Consider the following 20,623-nt stretch of genomic DNA (forward strand, 5'->3'; position numbering starts at 1 on the left):
CCCCTCACACACCCACACACCCCTCACACAGCCCCACACACCCCTCACACCCTCACACACCCCTCACACCCCCACACACCCCTCACACCCTCACACACCCCTCACACCCCCACACACCCCTCACACCCTCACACACCCCTCACACCCCCACACACCCCTCACACCCCCACACACCCCTCACACAACCCCACACACCCCTCACACCCCTTACACACTCCTCACACCCCCACACACCCCTCACACACCCCTCACACACCCCCTGGACCAAGGAGGTTCAGTCCCACTGGAACCCTGCAGGGAGCCCCTCTGTGTGCCCAGCAGCGCCGGGACGGGCGCCGTGCTGTCCCCTCGGGGCTTTCCTCATCCCAGCCGCCCTCACCCCCTCCCACCCTCCCTCTTCCTCTCTTCCAGATGGAGACCCAGCCCAGGATTTCCTCCTGGACCCCGTCTCTGGCGTCCTCTCCACCTCAGGCGCCCTGGACCGGGAGCGGGTGGCTGCCTACCGGCTGCGCGTGGTGGTGCGGGACGGCGGGGCGCCGGCACGCAGCGCCACCGCCACGCTGCGCGTGCGGGTGCTGGACCTCAACGACAACGCGCCCGCCTTCGCCCGGCCCAGCTACGCGGTGGAGGTGCCAGAGGACCTCCCCGTGGGGGCCCTGGTGCTGCAGCTGCTGGCTGAGGACCCGGACGAAGGCACCAATGGCCACATCTCCTACTACCTGGGCAACGAGTCCCTGGGGGCGTTCCAGGTGGAGCCGCAGAGCGGCCGCATCCGCAGCGCCCGGGGGCTGGACCGGGAGCGTCAACCCACCTACAGCTTCCTGGCCAAGGCGGTGGACTCGGCCCCCTGGGAGCCCAAGAGCGCGGCCGTCCGCGTCACCGTCACCGTGCGGGACGTCAACGACCACCCCCCGGCCTTCCTGCACAACCCCCTCACCCTCAACCTGTCCCAACACACCCCCCTCAAGCACGTGGTGGCCACCATGAAGGCCGAGGACAGGGACGCCGGCGCCAACGCCTCCGTCCTCTACCGCCTGGCCACCCCCGGCCCGGCTTTCGCCATCGACTCCTACACGGGGGACATCCGGCTGCTGCAGCCCCTGCGCTCGCTCAGCCAGCGCCAGAGGACCCTCTTCGTCCTGGCCACCGACCTGGGGCAGCCGGCGCTCTCCTCCACGGGCGTGGTGCAGATCCACGTGCAGGAGGAGCCCTACCAGGGGCTGCGCTTCCCCCGCAGCACCAGCGAGGTGGCCCTGCCAGAAAACGCTGCCCCAGGTACCCGTCTGCTGGGCAGGGTGACCAGCAAGTGCTGGTGGAGGGGAGGAGGACGTGGGACAGGGCAGGAGGGGAGGTGGGAGAGCCCAGGGAAACCCATGGTCTGTGGGGTCTTGGGGAGCTGCCTTAGGTTGTGGGTGGGCACAGGGGGCTGGATGAAGGTCTGACTGGGGCGCGGGGTGCTCAGGGTGGTGGCCCTGGCTGTGCCTCGGGGTGTTCAGGTCACTGGAGGGTCTCACAGGTTGCACTGGTTGCTCCTGGAAGGTCTCCAGGAGTCCCAGTTGGACCACAGAGGGGCTGTGGAGAGGCTGTGGGCAGTCACAGGTGCCTTGATGGCTCCTGGAAGGTCTCCAGGAGCCACAGAGGGGCTGTGGACAAGCTGTGGGCTATCCCAGAGACCCTGGTTGTGCCCAGAAGGTCTCCAGGAGTCACAGAGGGGCTGTGGACAAGCTTTGGGCTATCCCAGGTGCCCTGGTTGCTCCTGGAAGGTGTTCAGGGTCACAGTGGGACCACAGAGGGGCTGTGGACAAGCTGTGGGCTATCCCAGGTGCCCTGGTTCCTCTCAGAAGGTCTCCAGGAGCCACAGTGGGGCTGTGGACAAGCTTTGGGCTATCCCAGAGACCCTGCTTGCTCCTGGAAGGTGTTCAGGGTCACAGTGGGACCACAGAGGGGCTGTGGAGAAGCTGTGGGCTATCCCAGAGACCCTGATTGCTCCCAGAAGGTCTCCAGGAGTCACAGGGGGGCTGTGGAGAGGCTGTGGGCTATCCCAGGTGCCTTCAGCCCACCCCTCTCCCTTCCAGGCACCGCTGTGGCCAGTCTCCAGGCCGTGCACACGGGGGGCTCCTCGGGGCGCATCACCTACAGCATCGTCAGCGGCAACGAGAGGAACACCTTCCTCATCCAGCCCAGCTCAGGTACAGCTCCAGGACCACACAGGGACACAGCAGCTGTGTATGTGTGTGTCCCCTCCCTGGGGGACCCTCCAAAACCTCCTGGCCCCAGCTCAGGAGCCAGCAGAGGTCAGGACCATCATGAAGATGCAGCCTGGGAGCAGCCCCTGCCTTGGGGGGCAGGTTTGGCCAGATGACACACTCTGTTGAGGGCTCTGGGCTGCAGCATTGTCCCCTGGAGCTCAGTCCTGGGTCCAGTTCTGTTCAACACCTTTATCCATCACCTGGGTGAAGGGATGGGGTGTTCCCTCAGTGGGTCTGGGGGTGACACTGAGCTGGGAGGAGGTGTGGGTCTGCCTGAGGGTGGGGAGGGGCTTCAGAGGGGTCTGGACAGGCTGGATCCATGGGCTGAGCCCAAGGGGATGAGGTTCAACCAGGCCAAGGGCAGAGTCCTGCCCATGGGACACAACAACCCCCAGCAGCTCCAGGCTGGGGAGACTGTCTGGAGAGCTGTCAGGCAGAGCAGGACCTGGGGGTGTTGGGTGACTGGGACTGCCCAGGAGCCAGCAGTGTGCCCGGGGGGCCAGGAAGGCCAAGGGCATCCTGGCTTGTGTCAGACCCAGCGTGGCCAGTGGGGCTGGGGAGGGGATTGTGCCCCTGGGCTGGGCACTGGGGAGGCTGCAGCTGGAGTGCTGGGTCCAGTTCTGGGCTCCTCAGCACCAGAAGGACAGGGAGGTCCTGGAGCGAGTGCAGAGAAGGGCAACCAGGCTGGGGAAGGGGCTGGAGGGCAAATCCTCTGAGGAGCAGCTGAGGGAGCTGGGGGTGCTGAGCCTGGAGAAGAGGAGGCTGAGGGGAGCCCTTCTCCCCACCTCCCCTGCCCTGCCAGGAGGGTGCAGAGAGGTGGGCGATGGTCTCTGCAGCCAGGGGCCAGGAGCTGGGACAAGGGGCAATGGGCTCAAGCTGCCCCAGGGCAGGGTCAGCTCAGCTGGGAGGGCAAAGTTCTTCCCTGGCAGAGCTGTGGGGCCGTCTGTCTGTCCTCAGGTGCCCAGCAGAACTGCTGGCAGCTCCTACAGTGTCCTTGGGACACTGTCCAAGGGACTGACCAGGACTAATTGCTGCAGTTAATGAACTTTAGCTGGGTGAGCTGGTGGAGCAGGATGGACCTTGACTTGTACCAGGTTGTTTTTAAGCTGCTCAGACCTCAGCTGGTGGCTCCACAGTGGGACTGTCACATGCGTCACTGTCAGCAGGAGCAGGGTGGTGGCTCCATCAGCCAGGGCAGCTGACTGGGACCACTGGGGCAGCTGACTGGGACCACTGGGGCTCAGAAGAGCTCAGCATGTTCCTTGAGTCTCCAAAATGGATGGACAAGTAGGGGCTGGTCTGAGATCAAGGGAACAAGAGAGAAGATGAGGAAGATGTGCTGGAGCATCACTCCACGCTCTGTGGAGAAGGACCTGGGGGTGCTGGTGGGTGACAGGGTGGCCATGAGCCAGCAGTGTGCCCTGGGGGCTGAGAGAGACAATGGGATCCTGGGGGCATCAGGAGGAGTGTGGGCAGCAGGTGACAGGAGGGGATCCTCCCCCTCTGCTCTGCCCTGCTCAGGCCCCACTGGAGTGTTGTGTCCAGTGCTGGGCTCCCTGGGATCAACCAGCCAGGGATCTCCTGGAGAGAGTCCAGAGGAGGGACAGGGATGCTGAAGGGGCTGGAGCATCTCCCCTGGGAGGAAAGGCTGAGGGAGCTGGGGCTGTTCAGCCTGCAGAGAAGAGCCTGAGAGGGGATCTGATCAATGGTTCTCAAGAGCTGAAGGGTGGGACCCAGGGGCCATGGGCAGCCTCTGCTCAGTGTCTGTGGGGACAGGACAAGGGGCGATGGGCTCAAGTTGGAGCCCAGGGAGTTCCCCCCAATGTGGGGAAGAACTTCTTCCCAGTGAGGGTGAGGGAGCCCTGGGCCAGGCTGCCCAGGGGGTGTGGAGTCTCCTTCTCTGGAGAGATCCCAGCCCTGACCTGTCCTAAGGACCCTGCTTGGGCAGGGGGTGGGACCCCACGGGCTCTGGGGGGCCCTTCCCACCCCTGTGAGTCAGTGATTCTGCAACCCCTGCCCCCCCTGCCCCCAGCCCACCCCGCTGTCTCCCTGCCCACAGGTGCCATCTCGGTGCAGGACTCCAGCAGCCTGGATTTTGAGTCCAACCCCCGGCTGCGGCTGGTGGTCCAGGCGGAGACCGCGGCGTCCTTCAGCTTCACCACCATCCTCCTCAACCTGCAGGACGTCAACGACAACCTGCCACGCTTCCAGCTCCAGAACTACGTGGCCTTCATCTGGGAGTCACAGAGCTACGACTCCCCCGTCATCCAGGTGCCGGGTTTGGGGGACAGGCAGGGACATTGGGGACCCCAGGTGGGACATCGGGGACCCTGGGTGGGACATCGGGGACCCCGGGTGGCTGTGCCATGGGCCTCCTGGGGCTGGCACCTCCAGACTGGTCCAGCTTTGGGGGGGGTGCAGGGTTTGCAGCACCCCAGCACTGAGCCTCTCCTGGTTTCCCAGGTGCTGGCAGACGATCCGGACCAGGGAGCGAACGGGCAGGTGATTTACTCCATCAACCAGTCGCTGCCCATGACCGGGCTGTTCCACATCCACCCCCAGAGCGGCACCATCACCACTGCTGCCATCCTGGACAGGGAGATCTGGTCCCAGACACGGTGGGTGCAGCCCCGGGGTGATGGGCATGGGGGGGGGGGGTGATGAGGGGTGATGGACACCCAGTGGGTGATGGGCGTGGGGTGATGGCTGTGGGATGATAGACGTGGGATGATGGCCGTGGGATGATGGGTGTGGGATTGTGGGCATGGGATGATGGTTGTGGGATGATAGACGTGGGATGATGGCCGTGGGATTATGGGCATGGGATGATGGGTGTGGGATGGTGGGCATGGGATGATGGTTGTAGGATGATAGACGTGGGATGATGGCCGTGGGATTATGGGCATGGGATGATGGCTGTGGGATGGTGATGTGGGATGATGGCTGTGGGATGATGGGCGTGGGATGATGGGTGTGGGATTATGGGCATGGGATGATGGATGTGGGATTATGGCCATGGGACGATGGGTGTGGGATGGTGACATGGGATGATGTCTGTGGGATGATGGGCATGGGATAATGGGTGTGGGATTATGGGCATGTGATAATGGGTGTGGTATTATGGGCATGAGATTATGGACATGGGATGATGGTCATGGGATTATGGCCATGGGATGATGGGTGTGGGATTATGGCCATGGGATGATGGGTGTGGGATTATGGTCATGAGATTATGGACATGGGATGATGGCCATGGGATTATGGCCATGGGATGATGGGTGTGGGATTATGGGCATGAGATGATGGCCATGGAATAGTGGCCATGGGATGACGGCCAGTGGATGATGGATGTGGGATTATGGGTGTGGGATGGTGGTTGTGGGATGGTGGACATGGGATGATGGCCATGGGATTATGGCCGTGGGATGGTGGACATGGGATGATGGATGTGGGATTATGGTCATGGAATTATGGACATGGGATGATGGCTGTGGGATGATAGACATGGGATGATGGCCATGGGATGATGGGCATGGGATGATGTCTGTGGGATTATGGGCATGGGATTATGGGTATGGGATGATGGCCATGGGATTATGGCCATGGGATAATGGGTGTGGGATTATGGACATGAGATTATGGACATGGGATGATGGCCATGGGATGATGGGTGTGGGATGGTGGCTGTGGGATGATGGCCATGGGATGATGGCTGTGGGATGATGGCCAGGGGATGGTTGCTGTGGGATGATGGGTGTGGGATCCATGCCCCATGTGGCTGCACCCAAAGCTGCTGGAGCCACGTGCAGCACCCCCCACCCCCCCCCAGCACCCCCTGAGCCTCGTGCCGCGCCCTCTGTGCCCGCCCACAGCCTGGTGGTGACGGCGATGGACAGAGGGACGCCGGCGCTGGTGGGCTCGGCCACGCTGACCGTGGTGGTGATGGACGTCAACGACAACAGCCCCACCATCCCCCTGCCCTGGGAGGTGCGGGTCCCCGAGAGTAAGTGTGGGGCCAGCTCAGCAGCCAGAGCTGAGGGGTGGTGGGGTGGTGGGTGGGGAAGGAGCCCCCCAGAGAGGCCAGCCCATCCCCTTCCAAGGGTGGTGGGTTGGGAAGAAGCCCCCCAGAGAAGCCAGCCCATCCCCTTCCAAGGGTGGTGGACCAATGGGTTGGGAAGGAGCCCCCCCAGAGAGGCCAGCCCATCCCCGTCCAAGGGTGGTAGGTGGGGAAGAAGCCCCCCAGAGAGGCCAGCCCATCCCCTTCCAAGTGTGGTGGGGTGGTGGGTGGGGAAGGAGCCCCCCCAGAGAGGCCAATCCATCCCATGCCAAGGGTGGTGGGTGGGGAAGAAGCCACCCAGAGAGGCCAGCCCATCCCCTTCCAAGGGTGATGGGGTGGTGGGTCAGGAAGAAGCCCCCCCAGAGAGGCCAGCCCATCCCCTTCCAAAGGTGGTAGGTGGGGAAGAAGCCCCCCAGAGAGGCCAGCCCATCCTCTTCCAAGGGTGGTGGGTCAGGAAGAAGCCCCCCAGAGAGACCAGCCCATCCCCTTCCAAGGGCTGGCTTGTGCTGACCCACGAGCTGGGCTCCTCTTGAGCCCGTGGTGGGCTGGGGGGTCCTACAACCACCCTCCTGGGGCTGGGGATCCTACAACCACCCTCCTGGGGCTGGGGGTCCTACGACCCCCCTCCTGAGGGAACCATCTGAATTCCCAACGGATTCCTGTCCCCACCCCACACTGGGTTGGGGGGGCTCTGGCTGCACCCACCCGCCCTCCCTGCCCTCTGCCCTCACCCTGTGCCCCCCACGCCCAACCCCTGAGACCTTCCCCATGCCCCCTGGCATCTCCCCGTCACCCGTGGCGCTCAGGCTGGGGGCTGAGCTGGTGTGTGTCCCCCCCCCACCCCATGAGTCCCAGAGCTTCCCCAGGGAGCAGCTGCTGCCCTGCTGAGGCTCTGCCCTTCCACAGACACGCTGCTGGGCACCCAGATAGCCCAGCTGACCGGCAACGACGTGGACTCGGGGCCCACGCTCTCCTACAGCCTGGGGCTGGACGGGGCCGCCGCGGGGACCTTCGGGGTGCTGCGCTACGGGGGGGGCATCACCCTGACAGGGCTGCTGGACCACGAGCAGCGCAGCCGCTACACCCTCGCCCTGCGAGCCTCCGACAGCCGCCACGAGACGCGGGCCAACCTCACCGTGCTGGTGGAGGACGTCAACGACAACGCGCCCGCCTTCAGCCAGGGCTTCTACCAGGGAGGTGCTGGCTGTGACAGGCAGCCTGAGGGTTGGGGAGGGGGGTGGGGGGGCTGGGCTCACCCTTCCTGCCCTTTGGGAGGCACAGAGAGCCCCTCGAGAGGGTTTGTCTGGGGAGAGGATTGGGAGAAGAGCTCCTGGGGAGCAGCCCTGAGGAGAAGGAGCTGGGGGTGATGGGGGAGGAGAAACTCCCCATGAGCAGAGTGGCTCTGGCAGCTGGGAAGGGCGATGGGATCCTGGGCTCCATCAGCAGAGGGGTGGCAGCAGGGACAGGGAGGGGATTGTCCCTCTCTGCTCTGCCCTCCCCAGCTGGAGTCCTGTGTCCAGAGCTGGGGCCCAACACAAGGAAGATGTGGGGCTGGTGGAGAGGGGTCAGAGGAGCCCCGGGGATGCTCAGAGGGCTGGAGCAGCTCCCCTATGGAGAGAGGCTGAGGGAGCTGGGCTGGGTCAGCCTGGAGAAGAGAAGGCTGTGGGGGGACCTCACTGCAGCCTCCCCGTCCCTGAAGGGACCCCAGGAACAGGAGAGGAATGGGCTTGGTAAAGGGCAGAGACTGGCAGGACAAGGGGCTGGAGTGAAGCTGGAGGAGGGAAGGGGGAGAGGAGAGACTGGGGGGAAGTTCTGTGCAGAGAGAGTGGTGAGGGGCTGGAAGGGGCTGCCCAGAGAGGGGGTGGGTGCCCCGTCCCTGGGGGTGTTCCAGGCCAGGTTGGCTGGGGCCCTGGGCACCCTTGTGTAGCTCCAGGCCTGGAGGTTGGTGTCCCTGCCTGTGGCAGGGGGTTGGGGCTCTGGGACCCTTGGGGTCCAGCCCAGCCCAGTCCATGATTCTGTGATTCCTGGGCCCCCAGTCACATCCTGTCACTGGTGTGGTCTGAGGGCTGAAGGCAGCACTGGGATCCACAGCCACGGGCTGTGTGGGGATGACGGTGCCTGTGGGGACGAGTGGGAGCAGCAGGAAGGGCCCAATGTGGTGGGAGATTGGTGACAACGGGATGGGACGAGTGGTCCTGGCCAGACCTGGCCCCAGGGGCAGGTTGCTGGGTGGAAGGTGGCTCGTTCAACACACCAGATCTCCAGAGCAGGGGGACAGGTAGCTGGGAAGCTGCAGAACCACCCCAGGGCTGTGGGAGCAGGGACCAAGCCGGCTGTGTGGCACACCAGGAAGACAGGAGGGGGTTTGATTCCTGGAAACCACCTTTGGGGGAGAAGCTCCCCCTTCTTACATGGAGCAGCAGGGCAAAGCAGGGGCAGGGAGTAGGTGCTGAAGCTGGTTGGGTGCCACAGCAAGGAGGGCAGCTGGTTGGGTGCACGTGGGACAGGCCCCCCCACCCCCACCCCCACCCCAAGCAGCAGCATCCCCAGCTCTGGAGCAGCCGTGGGGAAGCGCTGGGCTCAGCACCTCAGCCCTGGCTGCCCTGGGCAGCCCCAGCCCTCCCTCCAGCCACAGGGACGCCAGGTCCCAACCGGGGCTTCCTCCCTCCCCGCTGCAGGTGCCGCTGCCGGAGCACACGCCGGCGGGCAGCAGCATCCTCACCCTCAGCGCCACCGACCCGGACTCGGGGAGCAACGGGGCCGTCACCTTCCGCCTGGCTGTGCCCAGCCCCGACGTCGCCATCGACCCCAGCAACGGTGCGTGGGGCTGGCAGCTGTGGGGGGGCAGCACCGTGTTGTGGGGAGGGGGGCTCTGGCCCAGGCTCAGCCCCTCACCGGGTCTCTGGGCTGGCTGGCGAGGCCATCCCACACCGTCCCCGGTGCCCGTGCCACCAGCCAGTAAATAGCCCCAGGCCCCTTCCGAGCTCCCCCCACACTGAGCCCCCCACCCTGTCCCCACAGGGACCCTCTTCACCATCCGGCGGGTGGAATTCGACGCCAGCCAGCCCACCCTGGACCTGGTGGTGGAGGCCCGCGACGGTGGCTCCCCCAGCCTCTCGTCCTGGGCCACGGTGCAGCTCCAGGTGCTGGATGTGAACGACCACAGCCCCAGCTTCCAGCTGCCGCGTTACAACGCCAGCGTCCCCGAGGACCTGCGCCCGGGGACCACGGTGCTGACGCTGGAGGCGGGCGACGCCGACCTCTCCCGGGAGAACGCCGGCTTCGACTACACCATCGTCAGCGGCAACGGCGGCAACGCCTTCCAGGTGGAGAGCAGGGTGGCCTGGGCAGGGGGCCAGCTCCGCACGCGGGGCGCCCTGGTGCTGGTGGAACCCTTGGATTTTGAGGCCATCCCGGTCTACAACCTGACCGTGGCGGCCTCGGACCGGGGCCTGCCGCAGCGCAGCGCCACGGTGCCCGTGCTGATCACCGTGCGGGACGTCAACGACAACCCCCCCGTGTTCAGCCGGGCCGAGTACCGCACGGCGGTGAGCGAGAGCGCGGCCCCCGGCACCGAGCTGCTGCGCGTGGTGGCCCACGACGCCGACTCGGGGCCCCGCGGCCGCGTCCGCTACACCATCAGCTCTGGAGACCAGCACGGGCTCTTCCATCTGCACGAGAGCACGGGGGCCCTGAGCCTGGCGCGGCCCCTGGACCGGGAGGCGCAGGCGCTGCACTCGCTCGTGGTGCGGGCCGCGGACGAGCCGGGTGGGCACTTTGCGCTGGTCCCCGTGGCCGTCGAGGTGAAGGACGTGAACGACAACAAGCCCTACTTCCCCGTGGAGGTGCTGAGCGCCAGCGTGAGGGAGAACCTGCCCCCCGGCACGCTGGTCACCACGCTGCACGCCGTCGACGCCGACGCCGGCGTCTTCGGGGAGCTGCGGTACGCGGTGCTGGAGCAGCCGGCGGGGGAGCCCGGCGCGGCTGAGGGCCGGGACGCCTTCGCCATCAACAGCAGCTCCGGGGAGCTGCGGTCTCGCCTCACCTTCGACTACGAGCGAGCCAAAGCCTTCCAGCTCCTCGTCAGGGCCACCGACGCTGGCAACGCCTCCGCCACCGTCACCGTCAGGGTGCTGGTGACCGGGGAGGATGAGTATGACCCCGTCTTCCTGAGCCCCTCCTTCAGCTTGGAGGTGCCCGAGGGCGCCCGCAAAGGGCAGAGCATCGGGCGGGTGCTGGCCACGGATGAGGACGAGGGGGCTGACGGTGTCGTGCTGTACTCCCTGGCAAAGCCCTCGCCCTACTTTGCCATCAACCAAACCACGGGCACCATCTACCTGCGTGTGGACAGCCAGCCCCAGGGCGGGGCCGGCCACGCCAAGAGGGAGCCCAGGGAGATGAGCCTGGAGGTGCAGGCGCGCAGCCCCCTGCCCGCCTCCCGCCTGGCCTCGGCGCAGGTCACCATCGACGTCACGCACACCTCCTTCGGCCTGGCCCCCGACCTCAACCTGCTGCTGGTGGCCGTGGCCGCCTCGCTGGGGGTCGTGGTGGTGCTGGCTGCCGTGGCCATCGTGCTGGCCCTGATCCGCTCCCGGCACCGCCGGGGCCGCGAGAAGCCGGAGGGCGACGGGCCGCTGGGCCGGGTGGCGAGCGGCTCCCTGCAGAAGCTGGGCCGCGAGGAGCCGGCGCTCGCCGGGGGAGAGCACATCTACCACCAGGCCCTGCCAGGCTACGGGGCCGAGCCGGCCGGGCCCTACACGCGGGGCGGCTCGCTGGACCCCTCGCACTCCAGCGGCCGCGGCTCCGCCGAAGCCGCCGAGGACGACGAGATCCGGATGATCAACGAGTACCCGCGGGTGGCCAGCGTCACAGCCTCCATGCAGGAGCACATCTCGGCCCGCGGGCCCGACTCCGGCATCCAGCAAGACGCCGACCAGCTCTCGGACGTCTCCTGTGAGCCGGCGGCCCTGGAGAGCGCCCAGTGGTTCAAGAGCAAGAAGGGCTCCGGGCTGCTGCTGCCCGGTGCGGCCCCGCAGCTGTACCGCGAGGACGGGGGAGGCAGCGCCTTCCTCGGCGTGCGCTGCGGCCTCAGCGTCTCCTCCCAGCCCCAGGACTACGGCTTCCCCGAGGACGGCAAGCCCTGCGTGGAGGGCTCGCTCACCGCCATCGTGGCCAGCGACGAGGAGCTCCGCGGCAGCTACAACTGGGATTACCTGCTGAACTGGTGCCCCCAGTTCCAGCCGCTGGCCAGCGTCTTCACGGAGATCGCCCGCCTCAAGGATGAGAGCTCCCTGAGGAAGCCCTTCCCGACCAAGCCCAAGGCAGAGCCCAAGCCCCGCATCGACCCCCCGCCCCTCATCACCTCGGTGGCCCACCCGGGCGCCAAGTCTGTGCCTCCCAAGCCGCCGGCGGGCAGGACCTTCCCGCACCCGTCCTCCCTGCGCCGCTCGCCCATCAGCCACGAGGGCTCCATCTCCTCCTCCGCCATGTCGCCCAGCTTCTCCCCCTCGCTGTCCCCGCTGGCCGCCCGCTCCCCCGTGGTCTCGCCCTTCGGCATCTCCCAGGGGCCTTCCGCCTCTGCCATCAGCGCCGAGCACTCGCTGGAGCCCCCCGAGGAGGCCGAGCTCAGGATTTAGCCCTGGGCCCCTGGACTCCTCTGCCCCACCTCGCAGCAGCCGTGGGGGTGCGGAGCCGGGCTGGGGTGGGGTGGGGGGTGGGGGTGCCGAGGCCAGAGCTGCTCTGCCGGGGGGTTAATCCTGCTCGCCCAGCACCTTCCCCGGCTCCGGGCGCCCCGTGGGGCCCTTGGGGGCCGCTGGCTCCCGTGGCTTCCCCGTGGTCTGGGAGATGCGGCGCTGGGCGTGAGGCCCTCTGGACTGCTGATCCTCCTGCCAGCACCCCGGGGGGGACGGTTCCTTGTGCTGCTCCTGGTGTCCCTGGGCTGGGGCCTGGCAGGATGGTGCCTCACGGTACTCTGAGGGGGGGTCCCTGATGGCCCCTCCACGCAGGAGCTGGGGGGAACGCTCCCAGGGTAGGGGGGCACAGCCACAGCCCCCCCCCAACCTCTCCCCACACTGCCTGTGGGGACGGGGGGTGGCTGAGCCCCGCTTCCTGGTAGCGAGGGGATCCCCAGGCCAAGCTGGAGTGGGAAGAGCAGGCTTCCTGCTCGCCTGGCTGTGGCTGCTGGGGTCAAAGAGGAATCTCTGGGGGGCTCTCGAGCCCCTCCAGCGCTGCACGTGACCCTTTGCAGGGTTCTCCCACCCAGAGCTGCTGGGGAGCCCCGTTCCTCGGGGGCTGGGTGGGGAGGTGGGAGCCCCGTTCCTAAGGGAGCTGCCCCGGGGGACTGCTCCCTCCCTGGGCTGGGGGCTGCTCCCTCCCTGGGCTGGGGGCTGCCCAGGCACCAGGCCGGCTGTGCAGCGTCAAGGCAGCAGCAGAGCTCACCCTGAGACAGCCTGGCCCCAGGGAAGGCCGCAGCGTGGCCCCTCAGCAGCACAAGCCCATGAAGACCCCCCCCCTAATCTGGCTGCCCCGGCCTGTGGCTGCGATGGGCAGGTTGGGGAGGGGGGGGATGCCCCAGAAAGCTGCGTGTCCGGACGCTGACATAGTGGCAGCTGTAGGGTGGGACCCCAGGCAGCCAGGCTGCCCCCGTGCCCTGCTCTCCAGAGCAGTGGGAGCCCACTGGGAACCCCCCAAAGTCCATGCTGGGGCTGCTCTGCACCACGTCGTGCCATGTCGTGAGCGCGGGATGGAGCCACACGCCAATGGGGCTGGTCCCCATCCTCACTCCAGCGCCCTGGGAGGGGGGTCCTGGGGTCTGTCACCACAGCCCTGGGGGCTCCTGGTCACTGCGACCCACACACAGACACGGGGGCAGGGCTCGTGGGGCGCTGTGGTGGCCCCAAATATGAGCCAGCCCGGGGCAGGAGCGTGTTGGGGGGTGTCAGGGAGGACCCCCAGCCATCTGAGGGGAGGGGGGGACTGAAGAACTTCCTCACTCATCACTCTTCTCCCTAGTCCCACTCTGGACCCCCAGCCTGAAGCATGTCACACTGCGGCTGCAGCCCCAAATGTTTTCTCACAGCCACCAAAAACCGTCACTTTCACCCACTTCCCCCCCCCCCAAGTTTCCCACTAAGAACCAGCGCGGCCCCATCCCGGTCGTGGCCTCAGCCCCATCCCTCCCCTCCCGGGTGCCCCAGGTCCCAGCACAGCCCGTCCCCATGGTGGGGCTGCACCCCGGTCCCCACAACGTCCGCGCGAGGGGTCCCGGGTGCTGGCAGCCCTGGGAGCTGCCCTGGGCGCGGGGCAGGGCTCGGCAGCAGCCATGGTGGGGGAGGACAGGTTCTGTGCTCCCTCAGCACACAGACAGGCCACGGAGGCTTTTGGGGCGGGCCCCCCTCATCCCTCCTCTGCTGGCCACCCTGTGCTGCTCACGGGCACCGCGGGGAGCAGGCCGAGGGCGCCGCGCGCTCCCCCAGCATGTTTAGGACACGGAGAGGTCGCGCCACGGAGAAGGGTCAGACACGCAGCAGCCCCGCTCTGGCTTTGGGGAGGGGGCTGACCCAGCCCCCGGGGCCCCAGGAGCCGGGCGGAGCCCCCAGTTATTTATTTTGTACACGTTGTACTCCGAGCCCCGTTTTGTGTCTTTTTTTTTACTCTGTATTTTTGTATCGTGTCTCGCTGAGCTGCATGTATCGGGCGCCGCGCCTCGGCCCGCGACGCCGGGGCCCCTTCCGGCACCAGCCTGGACCCAAGTGCCAACTCCTCAAAGAAATGCCTTAAATAAACCACACGTGTTTGTAGAGAGAGGGGCAGCGTCACCGCCGCGCCGGGACGGCACCGTGGGGGGAAGCACAGGCTGGGTTGGTAGGATGGGCTGGTAGGCCGGAGGTAGGCCCGAGGCATGGCGGGGCTCAGCATGCGGCCTGGTGTGCCATGAAGACTGGTGAGCCATGAGGTCTGGTGTGCCACGAGGCCTGGTGTGCCATACAGCCCAATGTGCCATACAGCCTGGTGTGCCATGAGGCCTGGTGAGCCACGAGGCCTGGTGTGCCATACAGCCTGGTGAGCCATACAGACTGCTGTGCCATGAGGCCTGGTGTGCCATACAGCCTGGTGTGCCATACAGTCTGGTGTGCCATGAGGCCTGGTGAGCCATACAGCTTGCCGTGCCATAAGGCCTGGTGTGCCATGAGGCTTTGTGTGACATGAGGCCTGGTGAGCCATACAGCCTGGTGTGCCATACAGCTCAGTGTGCCATGAGGCCTGGTGTGCCATGATGTCTGGTTGCCATGAGGCCTGGTGTGCCATACAGCCCAGTGTGCCATACAGTCTGGTGTGCCATACAGCCTGGTGTGCCATACAGCCCAGTGTGCCATACAGCCTGGTGTGCCATGAGGCCCGGTGTGCCCTGAGGTCTGGTGTGCCATGACGACTGGTGTGCCATGAGGCCTTGTCTGCCATACGGTCTGGTGTGCCATGAGGTCTGCAGTGCCATACAGCCCAGTGTGCCATACAGCCTGGTGTGCCACACAGCCTGGTGTGCCATGAGGCCCGGTGTGCCGTGAGGCCTGGTGTGCCATACAGCTTGGTGTGCCATACAGCCTGTTGTGCCATATGGCCTGGTGTGCCATGATGCCTGGTGTGCCATACAGCTTGGTGTGCCATGAGGGCTGAAGTGCCATGAGGCCTGGTGTGCCATACAGCCTGGTGTGCCATAAAGGCTGGTGTGCCAGAGAGCTGGGTGTGCCATGAGGCCTGGTGTGCCATACAGCCTCGTGTGCCATACGGCCTGGTGTGCCATACAGCCTCGTGTGCCATGAGGCCTGGTGTGCCATACGGCTGGTGTGCCATGAGGCCTAGTGTGCCACGAGGCCTGGTGTGCCATACAGCCTGGTGTGCCATGAGACATGGGGTGCCATACAGCCTGGTGTGCCATACAGCCTGGTGAGCCATGAGGCCTGGTGTGCCATAGAGCCTGGTGAGCCATACAGACTGCTGTGCCATGAGGCGTGGTGTACCATACAGCCTGGTGAGCCATAGAGCCTGGTGTGCCATGAGGCCTGGTGTGCCATGAGGCCTGGTCTGCCATACAGCCTGGTGTGCCATAAAGGCTGGTGTGCCAGAGAGCTGGGTGTGCCATGAGGCCTGGGGTGCCACACAGCCCTGTGTGCCATACAGCCCTGTGTGCCATACAGCCTGGGGTGCCATACAGCCTCATGTGCCATACAGCCTGGTGTGCCATGAGGCCTGGGGTGCCATACAGCCCAGTGTGCCATACAGCCTGGTGTGCCATACAGCCTGGTGAGCCATGAGGCCTGGTGCCATGCAGCCTCATCCCCACACCTCACCCCGGCAGCATCTTGGGTGGGAGAGGTGGGACAGGCAGGGGCTGTGCCGAGGCTGCGTCTGGCCCCGGAGCTGACATGGCGGCTCCCTCTGCCGCGCAGCGCGGTGGGCTCGGCCTGGTGCGCAGCGTGGCTACACGCCTGCCGCTGTCACTGCGCACGTGGCGCTGGCTGGGCTGCTGCCCTCCCCGGGCTACCAGCACCACGAGTGTGACTCCATCCTCCAGGCCCCCTCTGCGAGGGGCCGCCACGTGCCACGGCCCAGCTGGAACCAGGGCAGGAGCTGAGCCTGTCCTGCTGATGGACACGCATGAACACACGTGTGTGAGGGACAGGGACACGTGTGTGAGGGACAGGGACACGTGTGCACACAGCTGGTCACGCAGAGCAACGGGGTGACGGCTGAGCTGGAGCCAGCAGTGTGCCCGGGGGGCAGGAAGGCCAAGGGCATCCTGGCTTGTGCCAGAGCCAGCGTGGCCAGTGGGGCTGGGGAGGGGATTGTGCCCCTGGGCTGGGCACTGGGGAGGCTGCAGCTGGAGTGCTGGGTCCAGTTCTGGGCTCCTCAGCACCAGAAGGACAGGGAGGTCCTGGAGCGAGTGCAGAGAAGGGCAACCAGGCTGGGGAAGGGGCTGGAGGGCAAATCCTCTGAGGAGCAGCTGAGGGAGCTGGGGGTGCTGAGCCTGGAGCAGAGGAGGCTGAGGGGAGCCCTTCTCCCCACCTCCCCTGCCCTGCCAGGAGGGTGCAGAGAGGTGGGCAATGGTCTCTGCAGCCAGGGGCCAGGAGATGGGCCGAGGGGCAATGGGCTGAAGCTGCCCCAGGGCAGGGTCAGCTCAGCTGGGAGGGCAAAGTTCTTCCCTGGCAGAGTTGTGGGGCTGTGGCACAGGCTGCCCAGGGAGGGGGCTGAGTCCCCAGCCCTGGGTTTGGGGGGGATGAGGTGCTCAGGGAGCTGGGGACAGGGTGCTCAGGGCAGGGACAGTTGGACTCCATGAGCTTCAAGGTCTTTTCCAACCTTGTGATTCTGTGAGTCTGAGCAGTAGCAGCAACAGCACCTGGGCTTGCTGGGTGTGCTGGGCATACTGGGCATACTGGGCACACTGGGCACACTGGCTGCTCCAGGGCTGAGCCCCAGGAAGCACCTGGGTGTGTTTGTTCCCCCCTGGCACTGCCTGACCTTGGGTAATCCCGACTGTCTGAGGAGGGTCCCACTGCCCCCCTCAGCACCCAGCACCCCTCAGCAGCTTCCTTGGAGGTGGGGGGGCTCTGCTGGCCCCCGCCTGCTGCCAGCCAGCTCAGCAGACGAGCAGCAGATGCTCGTTAGAGTAATTAGCTCTGTCAGGGCAACTTAATCCTGCCTGGCCAGAGGGATCCAGGAAATAATCTCTTGGAAGAAATCTCATCCCACTTTAGGAGCCCGGAGCTGGGAGCAGCTGGACTGGGTGGGCTGCAGCCCCCAGCCAGCCTGGCCAGGCCCTGGGGGGCTGCTGGGCTGGGGGTGGCGGGGGGGGGGGCTGGGAACCAGGAATGGGGTGCCCAGCACCCAGGCAGAGCCGCCAGCCCAGCACCCATCCAGCTGCTCCCAGTCCATGGTGCCCTGTCCCTCTGCCCTGCAGCGGTGCTGGGGGGGGGTCCCCCAGGGTCCTGGGATGGGACAGCAGCCAGGGCAGCCCCCCCCCAGCTCCCCCAGCTCCCCCAGCTCCCCCAGCACCCCCAGCTCCCCCAGCTCCCCCAGCACCCCCAGCACCCCCAGCTCCCCCAGCTCCCCCAGCTCCCCCAGCACCCCCAGCACCCCCAGCTCCCCCAGCAGCCCCAGCACCCCCAGCACCCCCAGCACCCCCAGCTCCCCCAGCACCCCCAGCACCCCCCAGCTCCCCCAGCTCCCCCAGCACCCCCAGCTCCCTCAGCACCCCCAGCACCCCCAGCACCCCCAGCTCCCCCAGATCCCCCAGCTCCCCCAGCTCCCCCAGCACCCCCAGCTCCCCCAGCTCCCCCAGCTCCCCCAGCACCCCCAGCTCCCCCAGCACCCCCAGCACCCCCCAGCTCCCCCAGCTCCCCCAGCACCCCCAGCTCCCTCAGCACCCCCAGCACCCCCAGCACCCCCAGCTCCCCCAGATCCCCCAGCTCCCCCAGCTCCCCCAGCACCCCCAGCACCCCCAGCTCCCCCAGCTCCCCCAGCTCCCCCAGCACCCCCAGCTCCCCCAGCACCCCCAGCACAGGGGACAGGCGGCCCCGAGGCAGCGGTGAGGGCAGATCTGGGGTGGGGGCTCAGGGCTCGGCTGGGCATGAGGAGCAGCCCAGACCCCCCCTCCAGAGCTCCCCGGGGAACTGGGGGGGCAGCATCCAGCTCCAGCCCGTGGGAACAGGGGTGCTGCCAGCTGGGGGGGGCTCAGAAGCACCCCAGGGAGTCCCCCAGCACCCGCTGAGGGGTGGGGATGGAGCAGGGGGGGGGTCCCAGAACACGCCAGAACTAGGGGCAGGGAGGCAGGGGATGTACCCAGGGGGTCCCAGGGGGATGTAGCCGGGGGGCTGAGGGGTGTCCAGGGCCGAACTGGGGAGGGTGTGGGGCTGCTTTCCCCTGCAGCCAGGGATCCCCCTCCTGCTGGGCCCGGGGGGCCCGGCAGGTGCTTCTCCCATCGTCCCATCGCTTCCTGCCCCGGGCAACTGGGACCAGCTGGAGCCCCAGACTGGGGTCGGGATGAGGCCGCGGCCGGCTCAGCCAAAGGGGCTGCGGCAACAGGTGGGGCCACAGCGGCTTCTGCAGCACCGGCTGCCCCTGGAACAGCCCCGGGGCTGCCCCGGGCAGGGGGACGAGCCCTGGGACTGGGACAAGCTCTGGGCAAGGGGACGAGCCCTGGGACTGGGGATGAGCCCTGGGATTGGGGACAAGCCCTGGGATAAGGGGACAAGCTCTGGGACTGGGACAAGCCCTGGGATTGGGGGACAAGCCCTGGGATTGGGGACAAGCCCTGGGATTGGGACAAGCCCTGGGACTGGGACAAGCTCTGGGATAAGGGGACGAGCCCTGGGATTGGGGACGAGCCCTGGGATTGGGACAAGCCCTGGGACTGGGGGACAAGCTCTGGGATTGGGGACAAGGTCTGGAATAAGGGGACAAGCTTTGGGATAAGGGGATGAGCCCTGGGACTGGGACAAGCTCTGGGATCGGGGGACGAGCCCTGGGACTGGGGACGAGCCCTGGGACTGGGACAAGCTCTGGGATTGGGGGACAAGCCCTGGGATAAGGGGACAAGCCCTGGGATTGGGGACAAACCCTGGGATTGGGACAAGCCCTGGGGAAGGGGACAAGCTCTGGGATTGGGACAAGCTCTGGGATTGGGGGACAAGCTCTGGGATTGGGGGACAAGCTCTGGGATTGGGACAAGCTTTGGGATAAGGGGACGAGCCCTGGGACTGGGACAAGCCCTGGGATTGGGGACAAGCCCTGGGACTGGGAAAAGCTCTGGGATATGGGGACAAGCTCTGGGATTGGGACAAGCCCTGGGATTGGGGACAAGCCCTGGGACTGGGAAAAGCTCTGGGATATGGGGACGAGCCCTGGGGAAGGGGACGAGCCCTGGGACTGGGACAAGCTCTGGGATTGGGGACAAGCCCTGGGATTGGGGACAAGCCCTGGGACTGGGAAAAGCTCTGGGATATGGGGACGAGCCCTGGGGAAGGGGACGAGCCCTGGGATAAGGGGACAAGCTCTGGGATCGGGGGACGAGCCCTGGGACTGGGGACAAGATCTGGGATAAGGGGACAAGCTCTGGGATTGGGGGACAAACTCTGGGATTGGGACAAGCCCTGGGATAAGGGGACAAGCCCTGGGCAAGGGGACGAGCCCTGGGACGGGGGACAAGCTCTGGGATAAGGGGACGAGCCCTGGGATTGGGGACAAGCCCTGGGACTGGGACAAGCTCTGGGACCAGGGGACAAGCCTGGGGAAGGAGGCAAGTCCTGGGACTGGGGGACAAGCAGGCAGATGGAGCCGGCAGAGCACGGCCTGGGCACACACATAGGGACCCCTCAGCCCCCCAGCCCCATAGGGACCCCCCAGCCCCCCAGCCCGGGCCCCCCAGCCCCATAGGGACCCCTCAGCCCCCGCAGCCCGGGTCCCCCAGCCCCATAGGGACCCCTCAGCCCCCCAGCCCGGGCCCACCAGCCCCACAGGGACCCCCCAGCCCCCCAGCCCGGGCCCCCCAGCCCCATAGGGACCCCTCAGCCCCCCAGCCCGGGCCCCCCAGCCCCATAGGGACCCCTCAGGACCCCCAGCCCGGGCCCACCCGCCCCATAGGGACCCCTCAGCCCCCCAGCCCAAGCCCCCCAGCCCCATAGGGACCCCTCAGCCCCCCAGCCCCATAGGGACCCCCCAGCCCCCCAGCCCGGGCCCACCAGCCCCACAGGGACCCCCCAGCCCCCCAGCCCGGGCCCCCCAGCCCCATAGGGACCCCTCAGCCCCCCAGCCCGGCCCCCCCAGCCCCATAGGGACCCCTCAGCCCCCCAGCCTGGGCCCCCCAGCCCCATAGGGACCCCCCAGCCCCCCAGCCCGGGCCCCCCAGCCCCATAGGGACCCCTCAGCCCCCCAGCCTGGGCCCCCCAGCCCCATAGGGACCCCCCAGCCCGGGCCCCCCAGCCCCACAGGGACCCCTCAGCCCCCCAGCCTGGGCCCCCTGGCCCCATAGATACCCCTCAGCCCCATAGGGACCCCTCAGCCTGGGCCCACCAGCCCCATAGGGACCCCTCAGCCCCCCAGCCCGGACCCCCAGCCCCACAGGGACCCCTCAGACGGGACGGGGCCAGGAGGGGGCGGGGCCAGGAGGGGGCGGGGGGCGCGTGGCCAGCAGGGGGCGGGGCCGGGAGGGGGCGTGGCCACTCCCCTCCCCCCGCCGCGGGACCGCGCTGGCCCCGTGCCCGGTGGCGCGGGGGGGGGCGCCACGTGACCGCGGGCCCGTCACGTGACCGCGGCCCCGGTGTCA

At 67.2% G+C, this 20,623-nt stretch overlaps 1 protein-coding gene across 1 annotated transcript in view; it reads left to right on the top strand.

The window, feature by feature from the left end:
* DCHS1 (dachsous cadherin-related 1) overlaps positions 1-11,942 on the top strand; it is a gene marked incomplete at both ends in the record, with an annotated part of 64,498 nt that extends 52,556 nt beyond the window's left edge. Inside the window, 8 exons of the mRNA XM_084279277.1 lie at positions 412-1,275; positions 2,076-2,189; positions 4,309-4,520; positions 4,713-4,867; positions 6,122-6,252; positions 7,213-7,499; positions 8,985-9,123; positions 9,328-11,942. Of these exons, the coding sequence (XP_084135403.1) occupies positions 412-1,275; positions 2,076-2,189; positions 4,309-4,520; positions 4,713-4,867; positions 6,122-6,252; positions 7,213-7,499; positions 8,985-9,123; positions 9,328-11,942 (4,517 nt within the window). The remainder of the gene's footprint in view (positions 1-411; positions 1,276-2,075; positions 2,190-4,308; positions 4,521-4,712; positions 4,868-6,121; positions 6,253-7,212; positions 7,500-8,984; positions 9,124-9,327) is intronic.
* Between the last annotated feature and the right edge of the window lie 8,681 nt (positions 11,943-20,623).

Source organism: Gallinula chloropus (genome assembly GCF_964237585.1).
Source record: "Gallinula chloropus genome assembly, chromosome: 1".
Taxonomy (NCBI): Eukaryota; Metazoa; Chordata; class Aves; order Gruiformes; family Rallidae; genus Gallinula; species Gallinula chloropus.